This window comes from Syngnathoides biaculeatus, chromosome 1 (genome assembly GCF_019802595.1).
Source record: "Syngnathoides biaculeatus isolate LvHL_M chromosome 1, ASM1980259v1, whole genome shotgun sequence".
In the NCBI taxonomy this organism is placed as follows: Eukaryota; Metazoa; Chordata; class Actinopteri; order Syngnathiformes; family Syngnathidae; genus Syngnathoides; species Syngnathoides biaculeatus.
Window position 1 is genome coordinate 13,150,476 of NC_084640.1, and position 25,233 is coordinate 13,175,708.

Here is a 25,233-nt window from a genome sequence, read left to right on the forward strand (position 1 = left end):
AAAAATGAAAAATAATCACCTTCGATACTGCGGGGAGCTGGTTTAACGACATGCGGTACGACTCCGTGGGAAACGCGCCTCGTTAGGTGCTGCTGATTTGTGGAGCGGCCTCATCAACAGAACGCTAATCGTCACTAAAGACACCATCTCCACGTAATGCAAGATCATATTTAATACTGCGACGGGAACTCACTTGTTTACGACACGCAATAAGACTCCATACAGGTTCTGCCAATTTGGTTAGCAAACGGGCTCAACGAGACCTTGTCACGCAGCTAAAAGTCATCGACTAATCCGTTTCCCCGAGAATCCGAAAATTCCTCACCTTAAAGAGCAGGGAAAAATTTCGATTGTGAACGAACTTGACGACCACGACGGAGACTGGAGACCTTCTGTTCGGGTGTCCGCGTTCGAATCCCGTTACGCCGCGTTTCCTGTTTTGAGATTCAAGCTCTGCGCCGGGCAAAACAAACAAACAAAAAAAGACTCCTGATTACAGACTTTCTGCACGTGAACGAGGGTTGATTGCGTGATTTTTTTAGGGGGGCATCAATTTTCAGTTTTTCGCTTGGGGATTGGTCCCTATTGGTGGGGGATTACTGTACTAAAAAAACCCCAAACTGGAGGTGTTTGTGGGGTACGGCATGCCGGTGACATCCGCTCAGTACTGTTCAGCGGCGGCAAACTTCCACAGGGCTTCCCGTTCGAACTCCTCCATGGCCTCCTCCAGGGCGTCGTCGCCGCCCTCCGTCGCATCCGCCATGTCCTCCAGGATGTCCGCCACGTCCTCGGCGAAGTCGGCGAACGCCCAGCGGTCGTGCGCGAAGACGCCGCCGCTGAAGAAGTCGGCCACCAGCCAGCGGAGGAAGTCCTTGCTCTCGTCGGGCGAGCCCGACAGCTTGTCGAGGTAGCCCTCCAGGAGCACCTGGAACTCGGGCAGCTCCACGGGGAAGAGGCCGTCCTTGGCGGCGCAGTCCTCCGTGGAGGAGCAGGAGCGGCGGCGGCGCCCCTCGCTCCGCCGCAGCTTTTGCTCCTGCGCCCGCCAGAAGTCGGCCAGGTCTTGGGAACGCTGCTTCTGGCGACTGCGCCACGGCTTCTCCTTCCTCCTCTCCTGGCGGTCCAGCCGACGCTGCAGTTTCTTGGTCTCCCAGTCGTCCCGGTGCTTCCGATCCTTCTCCTTGGCGTCTCTGTGGCGCCTTCCCTCGTCCTTCTTCCACCTCTTGCCCAGGCGCTCCACCCCCTCGGCGATCTCCCGCCGGATCTTCTCCAAGTGCTCCCACATTCGCCTGCGCCGCTCGCTGCCGCCTTGATTCGCCTCCGACCTCTCGTGACTCTCCTTCAGATGAAGCTTCCTGTCGCCTGCGAGGGAAGTGCAGTCGTTTTACTAGTGCGCCTATTATGCGGAGTTGTAAAAAAAAAATAAAAATGCATTTTTACACTCATTGCCCTCTCTAGTAAGACAATTCACCCCATTAGTAGATAAAGTCTTACCGTAAATTCGCGACCTACAGTTCGCACCTGATTTTAAGCCTCACCCAGTACATTTGTAAAGGAAATACTATTTGGTAAATACATTAGCCGCAGTTGTGTAAAAGCCGCAAGTGCCCACGTTGAAACACTTGATATTTACATAAAAACACGGTACACAGAGAGTTTAATGCTAATGCCGCTGCGCTAACGCTAGCACCGCCGTGCTAATGCTAATGATAGCGCCACGCTAACTCTAACAGGACCCGGTTGATAAACAAAACCGGTAAAAATCACGAAGACACGGGAAGTAACACGCTCACGGGGCGCTAACAGGGCCGGACCGGTAAAAGTCACTTCCTCGGCACATATATTCCACCGGTCTCACTCTTAGCTTTTCTGCGCGAGTGGCCCCCTTGCGGCCACAAATGGGCTGCCAGGTCGCATAAACCGCAGGGTTGAAAGCGTGTGGAAAAAAAAAAAAAGGCCCGGCTTATAGGCCGGAAATTGTGGTATTTGTGTATTTATGGTACAAAACTACGACAGCAACTGTTCTCTAGCAAGACCTTAAACTCAATATCAAGGTTATGGAATATTTATTCCCACAATTCATTTCCTCACCATACTCATTGACTTCCTTGATGATGGCTTCCAGCTCCTGCCTCAACGGGTTTTGCCCCAGCATCCGCAGCACGGTGCCCAGCTCCTTGGCGCTGACGTCGCCGCTGCCGTCCGTGTCGAACATATCCAAGGCGCCCTTGAAGTCTGGATATACAAAAAAAAAAAAAAAAAAAAGGAGCGAAACGTGAAGTCCATATCAAATATGAACACACACACACACACATAAAATCGACGAACCTGCAGATATTTCGTCAGTGTGGGGGGAGCCGGTATCGCTTTGAGGGTCCGCGGGTTTCTGAGGGAGAAGCAAAACTAGCTTGATGTTGCTATTATTAGGAGGGGGGGAAAAAAAACAAGACAAATATCCATCAATCCATTTTTTTTTTGCCACTTATCCTCACAAGGGTCACGGGGAAGGCTGGAGCCTATCCCAGCTGTCAACGGGCAGGAGGCGGGGTACACCCACAACTGGTTGCCAGCCAATCGCAGGGCACATAGAGAGAAACAAGCAATCACACCTTGGGGCAATTTAGTGGCCGATCAATTTTGCATCTTTTTGGGTATGTGGGAGGAAACCGGAGTGGCCACCCGGAGAAAACCCACGCAGGCACTGGGTCAACATGCAACTCCACACAAGCGGGGCCGGGATCGAACCCTCGATCTCCGAACTGCGAGGCCAAAACTTTACAGGTGCACCGCCACAAGACAAATATGACGTCATATTTTGAAGAATTAAGTACTAAGTGCAGCACTGTGGCCTCGCACTTCTGAGGTCCCGGGTTCAATCCCGGCCCCACCTGTGTGGAGATTGCACGTTCTCCCCCCGTGCCTGCGTGGATTTCCTCCCACGTCCCAAAAACACGCGACATTAATTGGACACTCTAAATTGCCCATAGGTGCGATTGCCAGTGCGACTGCTTGTGCCCTCCGATTGGCTGGCGACCAGTTCAGGGTGTACCCCGCCTCCTGCCCGTTGACAGCTGGCTCCAGCACTCCCCGCGACCCTAGTGAGGATAAGCGGCTGAGAAAATGGATGGATGGATGGTACTCAGTACAACATTGTTTCATGATAAATTCATTACCATTTCCGTTTGAAATATTGCAATTTGAAAAGTCAAATAGTTTCTGTAACAATGATTTTCCAACACGTCTCGCGCGTTACATATTTTGTGTACTTAATGAAGTGTCCGCTGTCGGGTTTGTGTACACAAAGTAAGCGAGAAGAGGAAGCGGGCAAACAGACCTGGCTTTGTTCCGCATCGTTCACGTCGACGGCGTCCAAGTCACCTGTCAACACAAACCGTCAAAATCTCAAAACGTGACTCGACAGGCGGCGGCGAGCGCGGTGAACCTTTTTGCAATCCCCCCCCCCCCCCCCCGCTCGCCCGTAGACCCCCAAGCGGCCCCGGCGGCGCGATAACAAAAGGCGGGTGGAAGTGGATTCTGGGTTGTTTGGATTTTGGCGACGTCGTCGCACGGGTCGGGCCGGTCAAGCGCTTCAGGACGAGCTCGGTAAACGTTGTTTGCTCGCTTTTAGTCGCGCGTTAGCGTGAAAGTCACACAGGAAGGATGTTGACAAAGAGGACAGCTCGAGGGGGGGAAAAGTTTTGCCATGTTCAGAGGAATAAAGTTAATTATGAAACCAAAAAAAAAAAAAAGTATCAGCGGTAACTTCGCTGGAATATTTTCATTCACAACAAAACACTAATTGGGTGATAATTGTAAAAATGTCAACACAAAAGTGATGGAAAGATAAAACGAGAAGGCGTGACGGGCATCACGTGACCCCCCTTTTCCTGTGTGCCTAATAAAGTGACGACGGGCGAACGCGGGCTCACCGGAGAGGAAGAGCGCGCCCAGGAAGAGCAGCACGGCCACGCCCACGGCGCACTTGTTGATCGTCCACCACGTCCGCTGGTCCTCCTCCTCCCCCTCCGGCGGCCTCAACTCCGCCTCCTCGTCCACGTCCTCGTCACCGTCTGACATTTTCGGGCCGGGCGGGACCGCCCGCCTGCGGAGGCCGTCGTCGAAACCCGCGCCGGGATCTGAAGCGGTATACATACAATTCAGTTTTTTTGTTGGGGTATTGAGGATATGGGTAGAAAATAAAACACCTACATCGTTGTACAAATCGGACAGGTCACATTAAAACACGTTCAATGCCATTGACGTCTTTAGACGTCCAATATTCATTTTTACTGGGAAAATAATCAATTTTTTTTATGCATCAGTCTTGTGTATGTTATGAAGTACCTTCTTCTTCTTCTTCCTCCTCCTCCTGCATCTCTAACTCAGACGGCTCCTCTTCTTCCTTCTCCCCACTGGACTCGTCCTCCGGTGCCGAGCCAATGTTCTCTGGCGCCATGACATCACCGGCCGGGACGGCGTCCGCCGGCGGTTCCGTGTCGTCTCGGGCGACGTCAGCATCCCGCTGCGACGGAGGCTCCGAGGCCGCCTCGACGGTTTCAGCGGGGACGACCGGTTCATCGGTGACGACGGCTTCCTCCGAGTCCTGGACCGGCTCCTCGGGTTCGTCGACGTCACGCGGCCCTCCGAAATCGATGCCGCAGACGAAAGCCACGGCCGGGTGCTCGTTGTCGCCGGGCGAGCTGGTCACGATGTCGTGGATGACGGGAGCCTGGCTGTCCGGGTCGAGCGCCGCGGGCTCGTCGGGCTGGAGAGGACAGCAGATTGCGGGACCGTCACCGGACTCTGCGTCGGTCTCTTGACAAACCTGGGTAATGAGTGCGTGTGTGCGTGTGTGTGTAATTATACATCCCACTTGCCAAAAACAATTCAATTATTGATTTTGATTTCATGTTGTTTTTTTTCCTAGTTTTTCTAAATTATCTTTTTTTTTTTTAAACCGGGAACAATATTTAGATTTTTTTTAAATCACAGTTGTAAAATCTGACTATATTATTTTTTTCAAGTAGAATTTTTAAACTTTTTTTTATTTTTGATTGATGTTCTTTTTTTAAGTTTAAAATTATTTTTTTCACTTAGCATTTATAAAACTTTTTCATTTTTGATCTCTTAGTTTTGTTTTTTAGTTTATTATTTCTTTCAATTAGCATTTTTATAGCATTTTATTTTTTATCTGTGGTGGGGTTTTTTTTTTTAGTATCACAAAATACATATACTCAGTTATTTTTTTTTTATTTGTAAATTTTTCCAAGTAAATTTTGGGTTGTTTTTATTCTAAGGAAGTATTTTTTTTTTCAGAATAACTTCACCTTTAAAAAAAAAAAAAAAAAAAAATCCAATAACACTTCAAAATTAAACTGTCATTTTTTTTTAAGCAAAATATTTCCTGTATATTTGCTCTTTGGCAATGATTTTAAATCAGTACAGCACGGCCATTACTTGAAATTATGTAAATCACAGGTGTCAAACTCGAGGCCCGGGGGCCAGATCCGGCCCGCCCCGTGATTTCACGCGGCCCGCCGAGGCGAATCATGTCTATCAACTTCCATGATTTATTTTTGGGTTCAAATCTGTACCAAAATTTCAAATTGTCCTGTTATAAATGATACCGTTGCCATATTACAATCATTTTTGTGTTGGCAAACAACAATAGTCGGAAAAACCCATCACCCTTGATTTCCAATTCCAAAACTAGTTCACGAATTTCACGTGTAAATATGCCGAGGCGGTTCAAGATTGCCGCGTACCAACCTGGTGGCCTTCCTCCGATAAGACGCACTCCACTGGAATGTCACCGGGCTTGATCTCCACGGCAGCAACTGGAAAACAACACACGAGGGTCTTTTAGCGGCATCAGTTTCAGGACATCCGGCGCCCCGCCTGCTTCGACTCTACCCGCTGCCGAGTCCTCGGACAGACTGGGGGCGTCGCCCAGGCTCTCCGTGCCGTCGTCCAGCGGCCCGGCGTTGTCGGCGGCTGCTTCCTGCGCGAGGAATGATGAACATTTTGGTTTATGTACGTCACTGGTCCCACATAAATGCGCATTAAGAGTTGAACTGCTCGTTTCCGCGCTGTTGTTCACCAAAACAGCAGCACATTCGTCACCTCTGGGGAGAGGAGCGTCCAGCTGTTAGTGGACGAGCCGCTGCTGCCGGTGCTGCTGCTATGGTCCGACATCGCCACCTTCAGGCGCCTCTTGGCACTGCACAGGGAACGCTTACCTTTTTTTGTCTCTCCCCCCCCCCCCAAGAATCCTGGAGAATACAAAATATGTCAACGCGTATTTACTGACGTTCATTGCACATAAAGACGGGAGGAACGAGGAATAACACGACGGCTCATGTTATGATTATGATTAACGTCAAATCGTACGAATCCGCCGTCATGTCCACGATTTGACGACAATGGCGGCGAAATGGCCACACACACACACACACAAAAAAAGGACAACTGACGTGATGGTTTTCGCCCCCACGCGAAGGCAAACGGGGGAAGGCCCCGTGGAATGTTTGCGTTCCACGTTGATTATTTTAAGAGATAAACAAAGAGCACGCACGGCGCTCTCGTAAATGTAAACAAAGGATGCGGGCCGCAAACGCACCCCGCGATGCACACGCGCGGCACGGCATATTTACCCCACGTCGCGCGGCAACAATTTCCACTGGTGGATTATTTGTTTGATTACCACCAAACTCGTCCCCTCCAATTTGGGGAACTTCAGCGATTCCAATCTGCGTCACGTCAATCGCATCCGCCTCTCGACCAATCGAATATCGGGATGGGTTTCCAGCGTCTACGCACTTTGCACCAATCCGCTAAAGAGGGCGCCTCTTGACCAATCGGATTTTAGGCCAGATCCCTCTTCGTGCGCTTTCCACCAATCGGATTAATAGAGTGACATCGGGCGAAAAGTGACCGACATTTTAGCTGTGATGGATGCCTGGCAGGTGATGGCGACCTAAAGCGCCTCCCGATACAAATTTAAAGCGTAAATGTGGGCGAGCACGTGTATTTATACACGCAAGAGGTTGCAGACGTGGACCAGCCACGCAATGACACGTCCGCGTGGTTAAATTTGACTTGAGGGGGATTTACCAGGGTTCAGTCCAGTTGCTCGGGCGACTCATTTATTTCATCATCTCAAGAGGACAACAGAAGTGATAGTACTGATAATAATAATAACAACTTTTCTTCAATGCTATTTGATTTGTTCATCATCATACTTGTAAACAAAAATGCACAACAGTACTTCGTGGTGGGGGTATCGAGTTTATGCTTAAAAACTGAAAGCTAATTATAAATGTACTAAACTTGACCGGATTGGGGATACAATAGGAGGCAGAAATGTATTAAAAAAAACACCAAAGCGTGATTTAAATAAACAATGATGCGTCTTAGTTACAACCCAAAAACAGTATTTGCGTCCTTGTCGCGAAGGCGCAGCTGTTTTCCGTCATCTCTACGCGACGGGTGAATTGACCAATCGACGCGGAGGCTACGTGGCCACGTCGGCCAATGAAAAAAGGCCAGGTCCGTTTGAACGGTAAAAAGCGGGCTTCCAGTACCGATTAAGGGGGAAACCACGCAGGCGAGGCCGTCGCATTTAGAACTCGCCGAGGGGGAAAAATATATTAGTAAATCCAATCTACTAATCCGAGGACTCTGAAGGTAAAATATGCAATTTATGTGCGGTTTCACGAACTTGTGTACTTGCTTTATTTGCCTCTTTTTCCGTGCAAAATGGTTCAAGTTAGCGTGGTTAGCTTAGCCGACGTAACCCAATGATAAACTATATTTCAACACGATGTACAGTACAGCTAAATATTTAATTGGTTGGATGATTTACCAACAATGTTTTTCTAAAATAAAACTGTCCTTAACTTTTTTTTTTTTTTTAATATCCACCAGGCTCTCAAGATGTCACACAAACAGATCTACTACTCTGATAAATACGACGACGAAAAATATGAATACAGGTATGTGTTGTGTCGTGGCTTTAAAGTAACTTAAAATACACGTAATATTCCCTGGACGTCAACTAATACTTGTAAAGTGTTCAATAACATGGAAACTCGGTCAAAAGCAATTTTTAAACATCTTTTTTGTCATTATACAGACACGTCATGTTGCCCAAAGATATCGCCAAGCGTGTGCCGAAGACACATTTGATGTCAGAGTCCGAATGGCGGAACCTCGGGGTTCAGCAGAGCCAAGGATGGGTGCACTACATGATCCACCAGCCAGGTAACACAAATTCTTCTCAGTGCACTTATGCATATTTATTTTTAAAGCTTCGGAATGATTTTTTTTCCTGTTTTGATTGTGCATCCGTTCAGCTGACCGACAACCACTTCAATAAAACAAACAAAAAAGGAAACTAATATTTGTGGAAGTGTCGGGCAAATGTAATTGCAGAACTGAAAGTTATGTTTTTTTTTTTAAACTGCTGCACAATTTTTCTTTTGAAAACACTGATGTGTTCAACTTGTTTCCATTTTGACAGTCAAAATTTTGTTGCATATCAACAAACTGGGGAAAAAAACATGACGAATACTCAAGATTCTCTGCCGTGGCTGACTTATTGTGTTTACATAAGATTTTCGATTTACAACGTATGATGCAGAGGTCATGCTAGGTGTGCAATGACCTAATTTCCACAACGGAATGAGGTCGCAAGTAGTTGTACTAGAAAAGTACCACGATACCCTGCTTAAAAAACTAAAACAGTCCTGTTTTTAGCACTAGTACTTCTGTGCAATTCTTCAAAATGAGGCAAAGTTGTTCCTCCGTAGCGATGATCGAGGCTTATAATAACCGGAACAGTGATGTCGAACATAACACGTACAATCGCGGCTTTGACTTTGGGTGTTGTACCTTCACGCTTGCATCTTGTCTACAACAGCGCGTTCAATATTTTTATTTTTATTTTTTCTATACTGTACTTACCACAAACCTACAAAACCGGAGAGTTGCGCAGCTGGACTGGCCCACTTATCCAATTTTTTTGTGGCATCAACTCTCCTCTAGTTGTTTTTGGAGCCTTTTTCCACCAGTCACCAGCGCTTGACAACATCAAATCAAAGAAGAAATTTAAATATGTTATTACCAGTTAGCCTAAAAATCATCCTTTTGCTTAGCATACAATTATTACAGCGCTGTACACGTAATGCAGTAATTATCACATACTTCTGGTATCTCTTGAGTGTCTTCAATTCCGCTTCGATCTTGTTGAAGTGATTACTGTAAAAGCCGCAGTATTAATGTTGAGTACCGGATCTCTTGTACTGTGTTGTGCCTAACAAAGCCTTGTGACATCATCGGGGTCATCAAACAGTTGGGGCGGAGCTCGTTGACACTGCCACAAGCGGCCTTTGGTACTACGTTACCCAGAATTCAACGCTGTCGGAGGAGCGTTTGGGCGGGGCGGGGGGTTTGCCCATCCCTACAAACCGAATTGGGCTGTGTGGACTGGGTCGAAACAGCAGAACTGAACAGTTTTTGGAGAGAGAAAAAAGGGGAAAAATACCACTTATGGTTTTGATGGCAATTTAAAGGAAAACAACAACTAAAAATATTTGGATCAATCAATTTGTTTTCTGCGTAGAAATTGGGCGCAAAGTTCCTATGAATTTTTTTTTTTTTTTTTTTCCCATTTATACTATGAGTTTATTTAATAGAATGTGACTACTGAAATATATATTTTAGCCTGTTTTAAGTTGTACTGATGTAGTTACAATAGAGCTCGTGCATGTGTTGTCACCATTTTCACGGCGCCATATTGCAGGTCAAAAAGAGCTGCTCGACAGTGTGGGGGACATTGAACCGGAGCAGAATATACACAATACCAGAGATTTGTTGCGCTGTTGGTTATTACAATAGATGAGACGGATATTTAAAGAGGTCATTCTATCGAATACCAGCTGAAAAGACCAGAAAATATCGATGGATTTCGGCAATTAAACGTGACGGCTGGTGCCCAGCCAAATACACGCAACTGTGTTGCGATCACTTCATTTCAGGTTGGAATTATTCTTCTCAACCTCAAATTACAAAAAAGTATTTATAATGCCAAGATGGCTCATTTGAGAACAATTTGTATTTAAAAAAAAAAAAAAAATGTTGCAGAGGTTAAGTGTGGCCGCCATCGCCTCCGTGTACATTCCATGGAGATGACCCCCCCCCCCTTCTCAATCATAGTTAATAAATGCGAGTTTCTGTAAAACCACGGGTCATTTATTTAAATATTGCTATTTGTATCGAATACTAGCTGAAAAGATCGATGGATTCCGGCAAAGGTTAACGTGTGGCCGAACACACTTCCGCGTTCAAGAGCCGTCAACCAATCGTGTGGGATTTATGCCGGATTGAGAACAGATCCAGCCACAAAGTATTTGCACGCCTTTCCGTGTAAATCTCGAGGACTTACTCGCGAGATCCAAGTGTAGATCCAGTTCTCCAAGACAGGCGGAAGCAGGTTAACGGTCCAATTTCTTATCGGCGAAAACCTCGACTTTGGCGTGATTTTGTCAGACTGGCAAACAAAAATCACGTGATTTGATGACGTACGTGCACGAGCTTTATTGCTTTGAATATTTTTATAAACAGCATCCAGGCTACAGAACAAAAGTGCGTACAAATAATCCACATTTATGAATAGTTCATCCTCCTCCGTGCTCCCATATTAGTTCAGAATTCATACAAATAAGAATTTGGCGATCCATGTTTAGTCATCTCTGGTTCCACCGCTATTTACGTCACTTTTCAGTTTTGGTGTCGAAATAAATCTGCTTTACCACCTGGTGATTATTCATACAAATATATTTATCGTAATTGACTTTCCTGCTGCTTTAGTGTGTCTGTGACCTTTTTAAATGTTACTGACGTCAAATATATATAATTTTTTTTTTCCCCCTTCCTCGCAGAGCCGCACATCTTGCTCTTCAGACGCCCTCTGCCCAACCAAAAGTAAAAAAGAAAATAAACCACGCCGGATCGAACCCAATCCAACCGACGCTCCGTTCTGAACGTGTACAGCGGTCGGATCACAAAACTCTTGGCCTGACTCGAAGTGCGGGAAGATCATGTTGTGGAGTACAGTACAAAAGGACTATCGTGAAATGAATTTGAATACCGCGATTGTGGGGGGGGGAATCAAAGAAAAGGAGAGGAAAAAAAAACATCACCTCGCTTGTGAGGGGAAGTAAAGACTTCTGCATGTTTTGTCTGCTTGTCTACTCATCTTGCTGTCCATTTTTTTTTTTTTTTTTTTTGTTTTTTTTTTTCCCTCTCACTTACTGGGTCGAGCTCGAAAGAAAAAGCCGCAAAGAATAGTTTGGATCGTCGCCACTTGTCTTCGTCCGTCGAACGACACGCCATCGATGTGCTGCTGGGTGGAAATCAACTTCACTGTTTTTTTTTTAATTTTTTTTTTTTTTTTGGTCATGAAAGCTGCTTTTTAGTGGATTCGACGATCCTCTTTTCCCCGAGAACGGGACGACGGAGTGTTGGCTTTGTTGTGAACACGAGCTGCTCGGTATTTATGAATGTGCTTCCCTTTCTGAAATAAATGTCGAATATTTTAAAATAAAAGGCTCATCTGTTGACTTCGTGTGCAGAAAAGAAAACATCCGAGGGGGTAATGCACAAACGTGGACACTAGGGGGCAGTACAAGACAGTACAGTTTTAATTTTCATCACTGAACCTGCCTTTGCTTTTTTTTTTTGTGTGTTCATCCTACTGATCTTAAAAAAAAATAATAAAAAAATTTGGATGGCTCATTGGCCACCAAAACTGAAGTCGCCATCCGCCATCTTGATACTCCCAAAACAACCTTGCCGACCTGTGCGTTAATCGCCAGTTTCATGGCTGTGAGAAAACATTCTACAGGTAAATTAGATTTACTTCTACAGTTTGGAAAGGTTTTTTTAATTTTATGATGAGCTGAATTCACTTGAACAAAGTTTTGTTTATGGTTGTTGTTGTTCACTCTCTGCTTCACCTTTTATAGGCCGACCGGTTTTTCACGAAAAAGCCATGTCGATATTTTTCCGAACTTCATCGGTGGATAAGCAAGAAAACACTTTCTGTGGAAAATTATGTTATGAATTTCATAATAGAGAACTCTGCAAATTGAATTTGATTGTCAACGAAACAAGTTTAACTTTTCTGTCTGAAATGACGACGTTGCAGAGACAGCAAATGAACGACTTTAGCATGTATTTTGCCCATTGCGCGTCCTTATTTCCCAAAAATATATCAAACTGATTGACTTGAAATTTTATGTTTTTATGACACAAAATGCTTGTTTTTTTGCTATCTTATGATGATAGTGCATCACAGCGTATTTTGTGAAACCTTAACATGTCACGGAAATGGGGCCCAAGGTAATATGCAAGCTTTCTTGCTAGTCATGGTGCTCTGTCTTTCCTTTGCACTTTGCCTTTTTTGGCTTACCGAGTCCAATTAAAAATCCTTCATGTTACCAGAAATGAAAAAAAAAAAAAAAAAAACAATCAGGAAAAACTACCAGGTTTAATTCTCCATGCCAAATTTTGAGCAAAAAGCCCCCCCATAATCCAACCTGTAAACCGTGTTTTCCACTCGTTTTCGGAGTACCAAGATGGCGGCCAACTGGCTCCAACCAATCGACATAGCGCTCCATGTGTATGTGCTAGCCATCCATCCATTTTCTTCGCCGCTTATCCTCACAAGGGTCGCGGGGATTGCCGGAGCCTATCCCAGCCGTCAACGGGGAGGAGGGGGGGTACACCCTGAACTGGTTTCCAGGTAATCACGCCGGCCGGCCCAGCAATCGCGGGGGCTCCCGCTGAGCTCCAGACGGGCAATCTTCGAAGCCTGAAAGATGCGATTGGGGACGGCGCGTTTTGCTGTCCGCTATCTGCAAAATCGTCTCCTCAAATTGCTTCCTGTCGCCGCCGCGGCTGTGTTGACTGACCAGCGAAGTGCGGCAAATTGAGCCGATTTATGTGTCAGGTGACCTTTTACCGGGGATGTGCCCCGCCAGTCGTCGGCGGCGTCCCTCCCGTTTCCGAGTCCCGGAGTCTCCCGTTGAGTTGGCCCCGTGCGGTTTTGGGTGTTGGATCAAAGTGTGGAATCACAAGGGTTGAAAAATTATTGGCAACCATGTTGTTTTTCCTACTTGCTCACCTAAGACTTTGAAACCTCGCCCTTTAAAGCACCGGTGTCAAACCCGAGGCCCGGGGGCCAGATCCGGCCCGCCGCACGATTTTATGTGGCCCGCGACACCAAATCCAGGGTTCCCATTTCCACGATTCTTGTAAAAATCTGCACCAAAATTTCAAATTGTCATATATCATAAATGATCAAGTTGAGGTATTGCACGCATTTTTTTTTGTGTAACCACACATGAATAGTTGAAAAACACATTATCCTTGATTTCTGATTCCAAAACTGCTTCATAAATTGATTATATAAACATGATGAGACCATTATCCATCTGTCCATTTTCTTTTGGCGCTTATCCTCACAAGGGTCACAGAGAGTGCTGGAGTCTATCCCAGCCGTTGACGTGCAGGAGGCGGGGCACACCCTGAAATGGTCGTCAGCCAATCGCAGGGCACATTGAGACAAACACAATTTAGCGTGTCCAATTAATGTTGCGTGTTTTTTGGGATGTGGGAGGAAACCGGAGTGCCCAGAGAAAACCCACGCAGGTACGGGAAGGACATGCAAACTCCACACAGGTGGGTCCGGGATTGAACCCGGGACCTCAGAACTGTGAGGCCACCGTGCCGCTATGAGACGATTCAACATTTCTATTGTTTCAGAGTCAAAACGGGAAAGGGAGAAAGGGAAACCCGAATTATTACATGGCCTGCGTTGAAAAATGAGTTTGACACCCCTGCTTTAAAGCCATACACACTCAATGTCACAGACGTTACAGTGTCTAATATGAAGATGGCGACTTCAAGCAGGCAAAAAATCATGCTTGCCCCTCACATGCACATCTTGTTTCAAAAAAAAAAAAAAATCAATTCCTATTCGACGGCAACGTACCGCTGTCTGCTGATTGGTCGGCAACGAAAGTGTCTATTTTTTCTCCCCCTCCGTCTCGCAATGAATGAAAACGAACAAAAGCGTTTCTTGTTCCCCGGGACGTCTGTTCCACTTGAAGCTTTTCGAGCGATGACTATAAATCAACCCTTTCAAACGCGACTCGGCACAGCGGGACGTTACAAAATACGGCAAAAAAAAGAGAGAAGCGAGCTTTAAAAAATGGACCGAAAGGTGCCGACGGCAGCGCGACTGCGGCCGCTGACTGAGGACGGGGGCGTGGGGGGGGGGGGGCTTTTAAAGGGTGAATGGATGAGAATGTACAAAAATCCAGAGAGAGAAAAGTCTTTATGTGTGGGCGTCGTCGGCGCAGCGGGGGTGCGCCGTATACAAGGAACTTTGATAGAGCGCGGCGGGCAACGGGAAAGACTTTCGGACCAAGAACCGGGACCAGACTGGCTGAGTCTGCGCCGTAATCTTACCTGAGATAAATGAACGTATGAATAATGCATCCCCGGAAATGTATTATTTAGTTACTGAAAATATGAAATGCTCCGTCGCCTCCGATGACTCGCAACTTTTAGGTGAATGCGCTTAATTATTTAGGCAATACCCCCCCCCGCATGAACCAAACACATCAGAGAGCAAAACAATTACCTGATTGGATTAAGTTAAAAGGCCAGATTTAAAAGCACACAACAACAACAACAACAACAAAACATCGCACACGCTTTCACTTCAAATCTAAAGTAATCACAATCTCGTATCTCAGTTTTGCCGATCCGGCAGGGGGAATCGTCGGCGCAGGACCAAACTGGGGGACGTAAATGAAACATCAGAGCCGCCGTGATAAACGTCGCATTAAAGTCGCCGGAGCGCGACGGGGAAGCCGTGAAGTGGATTCAAAGCCTCAAGCGGGATTTTTTTCCCCCATTGTTATTATTATTCTATTTAGATATGATAAAAGTAATCATCGCCATCAAAGCGATAATTGTTTGGGACTCGACAAACGTTAAGGATCGTGAGGCAACAGGCGCATCGATTAACTTTGGCAGCATGTTTTCATTTTTATCGTGTTGGTTATTCTTATTATTATTTTTTGCGCTGCTGGTGTAGTGGGTTTCGAGCGCGTCGTTGCGGGCCATGAGTGCTTGCGCTCCCACGCGGTTCCTCATAATTCTCGTTAATATGTAACACGCTACTTCAGAACTAATATTCCAACAGAGACTAGAAAAATATTTTTTTGTTCTTTTTTTTTTTTCGTTTTTTAAATGGCAGGTTGCAAGGTTTGCAATTTGCACTAAAGCGGCACACCTGGCAACCCGTTATGCGATTAGTGCAGAGGTCAAAACCTGAGGCACGTATCACGGAAGGAGATGTTAAAATGATTGTATTTGAATTCAGAACTCACATTTTTATTAAAATTGACGGAAAAGAGAAAAGCTGCACGCAACTGAAAGATAAGAATGACGACTTTTGACCTCCTTCGTCACTGTGACGTCAGATAACGCAGGTAAGCTAGACGCTAAATTTTCACATTTGATCTCTATCATGGCTCAAAATTGAAATAATGTTCATGTCACTTATGCGACACTGAATTGACAAGTCGTTAAGAATGGGCAGTATGGAGACAAACTGTAACCATGAACGGCAAGCACAAAAACTACGATAGTTTGTTTGTTAGCGTAGCTTTAGCATAGACATTTATATCGATTGACGCAACGAGAATGCGTGCAGGGGGCCGCCATCTTTTGTGTGGTAGACGGCTTGTAAACTGAACTTCAATAAAAGGGCTACCTAAAAAGTGTAAAAACTTAATCACTGTCATTCAAAAACACGTTAATATATTTGGGGAAACATATAAGCAACAAACAGTTTGCAATGTGATGATTTTACATCGATATATCCTCACGTGAACAAAACATTTCAGTAGTTACCATGACAATAACAATGTACCGTTTTTGTGAATCTAAGCATTGATGCAAAGCACAAATGTACTTTTCCGCCCCAAGCAACATAAATGTTATGCACTTAAATGAGAATATTACATTAGCCTGAACTAATGAAATTACACGGAAAAACTCAACATAACTCCTACACTTAGACTCTGTGGTATTTGCAAGATTACTATTGTGAGTGCATCGCTCCAATTTTATAATTTGTGCATGACAGGACTTACATCTTGCTGAAACCAGGTAAGCCTATTGACTTGCAAATTGCGGGTCATTTGCAACTCTCATCGCCCTCATTTGTGATCCGTTAAAATGATATCTCTTTTGAGCTGTTAGCTTCGGCACCGTATGCTAATCTGTACATAGCCCATTTTTATATTTCTGTCTTTGCAGCATGGTGGATTGTCAACTGTAATAATTTGTGGCGATTAAAACTATTTTATCTAATATACAGCGAAAATATACATATAAATCTACATGCATAGCATACGTATCTGATAGGTTCTTCGTGTTTACAAAGAAAAACGGTACACAGAGAGTTTAACGCAAGCGGCAACCCCGCTAATGCTAATGCTAACACGAGTACCTTTAATACATTTAACCTTCAGCTCCCGATGAGGTCACGTTTAGCCAGCCGAGCGTGGCGTTTTGGAACACGTCCTTGACACGACTTTGAGGGGGCCTCACTTGACATCATTTCCTTAAGTGCCTCGCAAAGCATTAGGCGGCCTCGCCCGAGCACTTCTCCTGATTTAAAAACAAACAAAAAAAAATGTTCCTTAATGGGGCGGGCATCGATCCGGCGTGCGGCCCGAGCCCGGTTCGAACACGTGTGTGCTTGTTGAGGTGTATTGATCCGTCTTCGGGCGCCGTTGCCGATTGGCTGCTCGTTTCAATACATTTTCGGGCTCGCCGCGAGAACGTGCGTGGACGATAAAGCAGCGGGAGGCGGGCTGCAGCTCTGCTTACCCCGGGCGAAGCCACCGCCGGCTGTTAAACCACAACCGCTCCCACCAAAGCGACGTGTGTGCGCGCGAGAGCGCTGTAAGTGGTCTGTTCTAAATCAATTTCAGGATAGACTGAGCGCTCCGTCTTCATTTTCAGTCGTGGCAGGATCCTTTCAGAGAGGTCTTTTAAAAACATCAGCGCACGTCTTCGGCGTGGCGGGCGGGCGGGAGCGGTCGAAGCGTCTGACTGCTCTCTTTATGTCGAACAAGGCCTCCGCTTCAGCGTCGGCCGCTTTAAAACCGGCCGCACGGAACCCCGCCTTGGGGGGGGGGGGGACGGCCGCCCATTGATCGGCGCGACCGATCTTTACGGGCCTCCCCCGCTCGGACACCTATCCCCGGAATGAAAGTGATCAATCGCGAGGGGTCTTGGCGACCCGCGCGATATTAATTGGCTAGTCGGCGCGGATTCATCAGGGCGGATTACGCCGCCGTCTGACATATTGACCACTCGCGGGGCTACTTAGCCTCCCCCGGGACGGGCAACATGGCCAATGAGAGCTTATGGACTAAAGCTCTTCCCGTGCGTCTGCTAAAGAGCCTCTTTGCATGAGAGATAGGCGCTATAGACCCCCCCTCTGTACAAACCCCACCCCCTGCCCAACACGCACAGACTTTCCACTGCTTGTAATCCACAAACACATTTGAGTGTGATGCTTGTGAAATGGTCGGGGAGGGGGGGGGGGGGGGCGCATGAATAATGCATGGCAACATGTCCGGCTTTCATTGTGTTGATTGTTTGCTCGAAAGAGACGCAGAGCCGTGTACAAGTTTGTAGCGGTCGCAGGAAAATTTAGGATGCAATCATATCAACATTTTAGTGAGTGTTTAGATTTATTTATTTTTTCTTCCCGGTTTTCATGTGCCGTAATTTCCGGCCTATAAACTGCGACATTTTTTTCCACACGCTTTCAACCCTGCGGTTTATGCGGTGATGCGGCTAATTTTTTTTCTTTTTTTTTTTTTTTTCTTCTTCTAACGGGCGCGAGGGGGCGCTCGAGCGAAAAAGGAAAGAGTGAGACCTGTGGAATATATGTGCCGAGGGAGTGACTTTTACTGGTACGGCCCTGTTAGCGCTGCGCTAGCGTGTTACTGTCATGTGTCAGTGATTTTTACCGGTATGTTATTTATTTATTTTTTTAACTGGCTCTGCTAGCATTAGCATGGCGGTGCTAGCGTTAAACTCTCTGTGTACTGTTTCAACGTGGGCACTTGCGGCTTTTACACAGCTGCGGCGTATGTATGTACCAAATGGTATTTCCTTAACAAATGTACTGGGTTGAGGCTTATATCCAGGTACGGGAATTATGGTATATAATTTTAGGGGGCAAGAACTGGGAGGGGATATCAAAGTAAAAAACAAAACAAAAAAACATATTTTCAGGAGGGAAACTTGACTTCGGATAGCCGTAGTGGCAATTTCAGCCAAGTGGTGCTATTTGCTTGACGTAACGCTCTCCAAATAGTAACTGAAATATGAATGAATATGAATTCATGAATAGGAAACGTAGCTGAAATATCATTTGAATATGTGGACCAGGTGCCTTGTGGCATTTACCACATTTTTCAGAGGAGTGTAACGTGTAGACCGACAGGGCTGAGCGAAAACCCGGGGACATGACTAAAGTTTGAGTCGTTTTTTTTTTAAAGAAAATAAAGTATATTCAACACAAATGTCAAAAATAAATAAAAAAAAAACATTAAATTAAAAAATAAATTCCTAAGGAATATTTTATTTTATGTCAAAGAGTGAGCAAAATACATGTTTAGTTTGTATTTAATTTTAATCATGTAAATTTTATTATATATTTATAATTCTATTTATTATTTTCAATGTTTTTTAATTTTGTTTTTACAAGTCATTCAGGAAGTGTCGATTCTTTTGTTCATTTTACTAAATTGCAATGCAGATTGAATTGGGCGGAGTCTATATACAGTTGCTTATAATACCATAAACTATTTAATAATTAGAATAGTAGTATGAAGTAGCTAACTACAGGGAACCTTCGCATAGTAAATTATTGGCGTTAACTTATTTGTGTATTTTTTTGCTCTTTCGGTAAAGCTAACAAAGATGGCGCCAATGACTTGGTTACGAGGAAAATAGTAATAAGTGTCAAGGAAGTATTATTGAAGTGACATCTCGAGTGATAAAGAAGTGATTTTTATGTTAGGAAGTATAGCCTGGGTTGTTCCTGGAAATTATGCCGAGTCTTGGGGTGCATCACGTCTTTTGCGTTCATTTTTAAGAGGTAATCTAAGATAAATAGGGGATGATAGTTTTAGGATAATTGCTTGTGATATATTTACCGTTTAATATATAACGTCTATAATTTATTTATTTTATTTTAATGTTTTGGCTCCAGCTCCGTATTTGCTAAAATTCTCTCTGAAGTGGGCGGGACTTCCTTCACACATCCCCGCGGGTGACACAGATGGAGCCTGTGCGAGAAACTAATTACTGATTATAAAAAAAAAAAAACAAATTGCTGCATTTAGGCGCTATTAAACGGTCGTACGGCGATGGTTTACCGTGAACGAAAACAAAATGTCCGCCATCAGCGAGCGCTGCGGTTATCATAGGGGAAAGATTGCGGGATGGATGGAAGGCGGACACGCAGAAACTGTAATCTTTCCCGACCCGGGCGACACGTCGCCGCCGTTGTTGCGGCGCTTGACGAGCGGCGGTTATCTGGCCGTTTAATGCTTTGAGCCTCTCCTCTTTTTGAATTAGCTGTCAAAGCCGCCGCCGCCGTCTCTCGTCGGCAATGCTTGCACCGCTGGCTCGGGCGGGCTGTCTGGCTTCAAAAGTAATTGCTTCATCGGGGCCTTCGCCATTTGCCAGCTCGCCTCCTCGGCAATTTTTGTGTACACGAGAACTTAAGTAAAATATTCGCTGAAGCACTCACCTGTATGTGCATTTTGGTGCACTTTTAGTTTGATAGCGTTGTATCAAAATCATAATAATGAAAAAACGTGCTGTCAACGGACTTCCTGGACCGGTGTCAAACTCAAGGCCCGGGGGCCAGATCCGGCCCGCTGCAAAATTTTATCTGGCCCACGAAGGCAAATCGTGTGTGTGTATGTTAACTTCCATGATTCTTGCGCAAATCTGTTCCAAAATTTCAATGCCGATTTAAAGATTTTCTGGTTTCGCAGTGGCGCGGCTGGTAAAGTGTTGGCCTCTCAGTTCTGAGGACCCGGTTTCAATCCCGGACCCCGTTCCTGCGTGTTTTTTCTCCGGGTGGGCTCTCTGGTTTCCTCCCACATCCCAAAAACATGCGACATGAATTGGTCCCTCTAAATTGACCCTAGGTATGATTGTGAGTGCGGTTGTTTGTCGATGTGCCCTGCGATTGGCTGGCAACCAGTTCAGGGTGTACCCTGCATCCTGCCCGTTGACAGCTGGGATAGACTCCCGCACTCCTGTGACCCTTGTGGGGATGAGGCGCAAAGAAGATACTATAGATAGATGGATAGATAGATAGATAGATAGATAAAAAGAGCTAAAATAGTAACACCATTTCTTAACACTGTGGTAATTATTTGAGATGAGCGGGGCTGGAGCACTGCCGGTAGGGGGCGTGGCCTGGTCACCGCTCTGGGCGGTGCCACCTCTGGCACTCGTCACAGCTGTTGCGCATTCGCCATGTTAGTTGACCATATATTTATGTTGGAGTTTTTGGCACGGGTACTTGCCAGTTCATTGAGTTTGCACGGGGTCACCGGGTGCGGACGTTGCTTCTGCAATAAAACCCACCGGACATTATGCCTTTGTCTCGGAGTCCTGCATTTGGGTGCTATGGGTGTATCTCAAAAGCGTTATCGCCGTAATTCCCGGCCTATAAGGCGCAACTTTTTTTTTTATTCCCCGCACGGATTTCAATGCGGCGGCTACGCGGCTAATTTGTGGATTTTTTTTTTCCCAACAGCCACTAGGGGGGCACTCAAGCGGAAAAGATAAGAGTGAGACTGGTGGAATATATGTGCCGAGGAAGTGACCGTTACCGGTCTGGCCCACTTACCGAAAAAAAAAAAAAAAAAAAAAAATCTTTTTGATTGAGTCAGTTATGGAAAAAAACTCGTTTAAAAATGTTTTTTTTTTTTTTTTTTAGATCAGTGGTCCGGCCCTGTTAGCGCTGAGCTAGCGTGTTGCTGCCGTGTCCAAGTGATTTTTGTTTTTTTTTAACCGGCCCTGTTAGCACGGCGCTAGCATTAGCATTAGCGCGGTAATTGTCAAGATGGTGTAAGAAGCGAACCACCGAATAGTAAAAAGTACAAAAGAAATAGTTAAGTGTAGTAAAATGATAAGGGAGGCACCATGGGCAGGTACCTGTGGATACTGTACAGTCGTAGTACTCCAAAAAAAGGATCACGTTATCGGGACTTGTAAAATTTCACCAGCTTGACATACGCGGTACAGTTTGACGCCCCTGAGCAGTAGCAGAATTTTTACTCCCCCCCCCCCCGGGTTGTCGGAACGCTTCCGGGGACGTCTCGGGAAGGCCGCGTTTGAGTTTTAGCGCGGAAGGACTCTTGGGATCGACTCCAAAGATCTTGAGGAAAGACTTCCCCGAAGCTATGCTAACCCCACGTGGACTCCTTTTCTGATCATTTTCCCGCTTTGGAGCGGTTCCAATACTTCTGTCCACACCTTTCCCCGGCGCATCCCGAGATCCGCGCGGCGTGTTCCGATGCGTTTTTCTGCGGGAGGCCCATTAGCAAAAGAGCATTCTAATGACCTCCGTCGGTTCAGAGCGATTTTGCGGCGGCGGCGGATGAATCACAATGAGCATCTGCGCCCCTCCTGTCCGCGGGGAGGCGTTTCTTTTGCCCTGCAAAAGGAAGGCTTGCCTGTGAGATATTTGGCCCCCTTTATTGAGGCCATCGGGGGAGCCCTGAGCGTGCAAATAACGCTCATCTGGGCTGCGTTTTCTCGCCGTGGAGGCGGGGAAAACAATGCAATAACAAAACGTTTCCTCCTTTTTTTTTTTTTTTTTCCAAGGTGGTGCTGAGAATGACAAATTTAGTAAAAACACATTTTTATTTTCATCGTTTTATGAAGTGGGCGGCACGGTGGCTCCGCTGGAAAGTCTTGGCCTCGCAGTTCTGAAGTCCCGGGTTCGATTCCGCCCCGACCTGTGTGGAGTTTGCAAGTTCTCCGCGTGCCTACGTAGGTTTTCGTCCGGGCACTCCTGTTTCCTCCCGCATCCCAAAAACATGCAACAATGCGTGACAGCTGGGATAGGCTCCCTCGTGAGGATAAGCGGCTAAGAAAATGGACGGATGGATGTTTTATGATGTTTAGTCAAACTAAAGAGTAAACAGAATTACTCGAGTATTTAAAACAACCACAGAAATTTGCCTAATCTGCTAGCCTAATGGTCGCACATAATCGGAAATGACATAGATGGGCTAACAAATAGCATCGGTGTTGTGCAGTGATAATTTTAAGTGGATGTAATAGGATATTTTCATCTGCAGGATAGAAACTGAGCAATATAACTAAATGGGTATGATAACAATACTGGCATATATTCTTTATCCTCTGCGATGAATGACAAATATTACTGCCGTACTGAGGAGCTGACATCATTTTATGACTGTGATAATGGAACAAATCTAATCTCATCGTATTACTGGCGTTAAATGATGTAATACAAGTAAACAACCTTCAGAGGACGTTCATCAGTACTGTGTTGTTAGGTAGCGTACTAGCATGAAGGGACGTGACTTCATACGTGGGCACACAAATGTGGATTAGCAATTTACAGAAATAGTATTACCGTAATTCCCGGCCTACAGACCGCACCTAGCGCGGCGCTAGCGTTAAGCCCTTTCTGTGTACCGAGGCTTATAACCAGGTGCGCGAACGCTAGTGCCGCGCTAACGCTGGCGCCGCATAAAGCACAGGGTTGAAAGCATGTGGACAAAAATGAAATTACGGTAAGTCATAAAGTCACTTCTGGGCATTTTCACACTATAATGAGTCACTTGTGCACACACAAAAAAAAAAACAATACCACTACGGTTCCACTAGATGGTGCCAAAGTAAAACTCAAATTGAGTTGAGGGCAAAAAATGGTCAGTAACCAAGATTTTCCGTGACAATAAAATGCAAATTTTTGAACGTAGCACGGCGACTATCCAGCGGTTCGATTCTTCTGACAAACGGGGTCCGTCAGAGGCACGACAACTCCGTGTGGTCAAAGGACGCGTGCGGAACGACGGACGTGACATCGGTGACGTCTCTCGCCTCGGGCGGCGCCGGTGATGAGGCCGAACAGGGAAAGTGAAGGGAGCACAACCGGGACCGACGTGACGCCCCCATTAGCAAGGCCGCCCGTCAGCGGCCGGACGGCGGACCCGGGCCGGCAGTAGAACACCGGCAGGAGAGAATAACAAGCCCGCCGCTTTGTACAGATTGACTCGGGCGGCCGTCCCGGGGCGGACATCAAGCCTCCGCGCCGTGACGAATAGCCGAGGAGGACCGGGGGGGGGGGGGGGGGAGATTTGGCGGACGGGAGGTTGGGGTAGAGGTGGCAGATGGAGGAAGAAAAGACGGGAAAGAAGACCAGAGGAAGGCTCGTGTTCAATTAGCGGACCCGGAGAGGGGCTCGCTTGAGCCGAGGAGGAACCGGGGATGTGCTTTAATTGGGCCTCCTCTGAAGCTCCGAAGACATGACGTCGGGGGTGGGGGGGGGGGGGGGCAGCTGGACTTTTTGTCTGCTCGGCTGCAAATGAAGTCATTTGCTCTTTCGTCTTTTCTTCTGCGGTCAATAATACGCATTTTGATTTAGCTTCGATTCATTGTTAATTACTGTCGATGGCTTTGATGTGAAAATGTTTCATCCGTGAGGGCATTCGGAGTGCCTCGTCGTCAGCCGTGAGTGCGCGCGCCGCTCAGTCAGCTGGGAAGAAAACGTGACATTTTTAAAAAGTTTAATTTTGACTTAGTGAAGAAAATAAGTATTTGAACACCCCGCTATATTGCAAGTTCTCCCATTTAGAAATCATGGAGGGTTATGAAATTATCGTCCACTGTGAGAGAGATATTCTACTAAAAAAGAAAAATCCAGAAATCACAATGTATGACTTTTTTTTAACGATTTATTTGCGTGATACAGCTGCAAATAAGTATTTGAACGCCTGAGAAAACTAATGTGAATATTTTGTACAGTAACCTTTGTTTGCAATTACAGAGGTCAAAAGTTTCCTGTAGTTGTTCACCAGCTTTGCACGCACCGCAGGCGGGATTTTGGCCCCGTCCTCCACGCAGATCTTCTCTAGATCAGACAGGTTTCTGGGCTGTGGCCGAGAAACACGGAGTTTCAGCTCCTTCCGAAGAGTTTCTATTGGGTTTAGGTCTGGGGACTGGCTAGGCCACGCCAGAACCTTGATATGCTTCTTACGGAGCCACTCCTTGGTTTTCCTGGCTGGGTTCTCCGGGTCATTGTCATGTCGAAAGACCCAGCCATGACCTATCTTCAATGCTCTGACTGAGGCAAAGAGGTTGTTCCCCAAAATCTCACAAAACGTGGCCGCGGTCAGTGCAGTCGTCCTGTCCCATGTGCAGGAAAAACACCCCCAAAGCATGATGCTACCACCCCCATGCTTCACAGTAGGGATGGTGTTCTTGGGATGGAACTCCCAATAATTGCAGCTGTATCGCACAAATAAATCGTACATTGTGATTTCTGGATTTTCTCTCGCAGTGGACATGCACCTACGCTGAAAATTTCAGACCCTTCCGTGATTTATAATTGGGAGAACTTGCAATATCGCAGGGGGTTCAAATACTTTATTTTCTTCGCTCTATATTCGCTCTGCTCTGCGGGAACAATGACTTGGGTTTAATTGGGGACCTTCTCTGCTTCTTCTTCTTGATTCGTAACCATTCCAGTGCCGGCTAGCATGCTAAAGTAGCTGAACCGTCACACAGCGGTGGGTTCACTGTGCTCTCAAAGAAATCATAAACACGTTATGTAACACACAAATGCGGAAAAAAAACACACATTGTCAGAAAAAAACTTTCATCGCGGGTCAAGGAGAAACTCGGGGGGGGGGGATATGAAAAAAGGCAGCGAGGGAGGCGGCACACAGACAGAGATGGATGGAGTGGAACGTCGGGCACTACCAGGCCACACGGCGACGGAAAAAAGACGCAACGCACAGAAAGAAAAAAATGACAAGTCGAGAAGTTGGCGGAGACGGGAAGGAGCGT

The 25,233-nt window shown here is 46.1% G+C and overlaps 3 protein-coding genes across 6 annotated transcripts in view; 2 read left to right on the top strand and 1 right to left on the bottom strand.

The window, feature by feature from the left end:
• Positions 1–228: 228 nt before the first annotated feature.
• On the bottom strand, positions 229–6,253 carry pbxip1a (pre-B-cell leukemia homeobox interacting protein 1a). Of its 2 annotated transcripts, none has more exons than XM_061817474.1 (9): positions 6,121–6,253; positions 5,911–5,998; positions 5,767–5,834; positions 4,342–4,762; positions 3,927–4,133; positions 3,332–3,375; positions 2,326–2,383; positions 2,089–2,232; positions 229–1,359 (listed from the first exon to the last, which is right to left on the bottom strand). In XM_061817474.1, exons 1-9 carry the CDS (start codon positions 6,190–6,192, stop codon positions 662–664), a joined length of 1,800 nt encoding a protein of 599 aa, XP_061673458.1. In that variant the 5' UTR covers positions 6,193–6,253; the 3' UTR covers positions 229–661. The 2 variants fall into 2 exon arrangements, with proteins under 2 accessions (XP_061673458.1, XP_061673450.1); XM_061817466.1 differs by having other exon boundaries at positions 4,342–4,822.
• Positions 6,254–6,873: 620 nt separating this feature from the next.
• Positions 6,874–10,993, top strand: LOC133499856 (cyclin-dependent kinases regulatory subunit 1). Of its 3 annotated transcripts, none has more exons than XM_061818243.1 (4): positions 6,874–6,962; positions 7,924–7,991; positions 8,132–8,259; positions 10,938–10,993. In XM_061818243.1, exons 1-4 carry the CDS (start codon positions 6,948–6,950, stop codon positions 10,982–10,984), a joined length of 258 nt encoding a protein of 85 aa, XP_061674227.1. In that variant the 5' UTR covers positions 6,874–6,947; the 3' UTR covers positions 10,985–10,993. The 3 variants fall into 3 exon arrangements, with proteins under 3 accessions (XP_061674227.1, XP_061674245.1, XP_061674237.1); XM_061818261.1 differs by lacking the exon at positions 6,874–6,962 and adding an exon at positions 6,969–7,178; XM_061818253.1 differs by lacking the exon at positions 6,874–6,962 and adding an exon at positions 7,201–7,683.
• A 4,155-nt stretch (positions 10,994–15,148) lies between these two features.
• The window catches only part of efna3a (ephrin-A3a), an 83,251-nt gene continuing 73,166 nt past the window's right edge, over positions 15,149–25,233 (top strand). The window contains exon 1 of the mRNA XM_061818020.1: positions 15,149–15,563. The gene's annotated coding sequence lies outside the window, so the exon portion shown is untranslated. The remainder of the gene's footprint in view (positions 15,564–25,233) is intronic.

What these genes read in the sequence shown, in the direction of transcription:
- pbxip1a (XM_061817466.1), bottom strand. Translation starts at nt 6,192, where the DNA reads ATGTCGGACCATAGCAGCAGCACCGGCAGCAGCGGCTCGTCCACTAAC. An exon ending in GTCCGAGGACTCGGCAGCGG is followed by an intron (nt 5,835 to 5,910) that starts GTAGAGTCGAAG and finishes GTTGTTTTCCAG; the next exon opens with TTGCTGCCGTGGAGATCAAG. An exon ending in CAAGGAAGTCAATGAGTATG is followed by an intron (nt 1,360 to 2,088) that starts GTGAGGAAATGA and finishes CTTCCCTCGCAG; the next exon opens with GCGACAGGAAGCTTCATCTG.
- LOC133499856 (XM_061818243.1), top strand. An exon ending in GACGAAAAATATGAATACAG is followed by an intron (nt 7,992 to 8,131) that starts GTATGTGTTGTG and finishes GTCATTATACAG; the next exon opens with ACACGTCATGTTGCCCAAAG. An exon ending in CTACATGATCCACCAGCCAG is followed by an intron (nt 8,260 to 10,937) that starts GTAACACAAATT and finishes CCTTCCTCGCAG; the next exon opens with AGCCGCACATCTTGCTCTTC.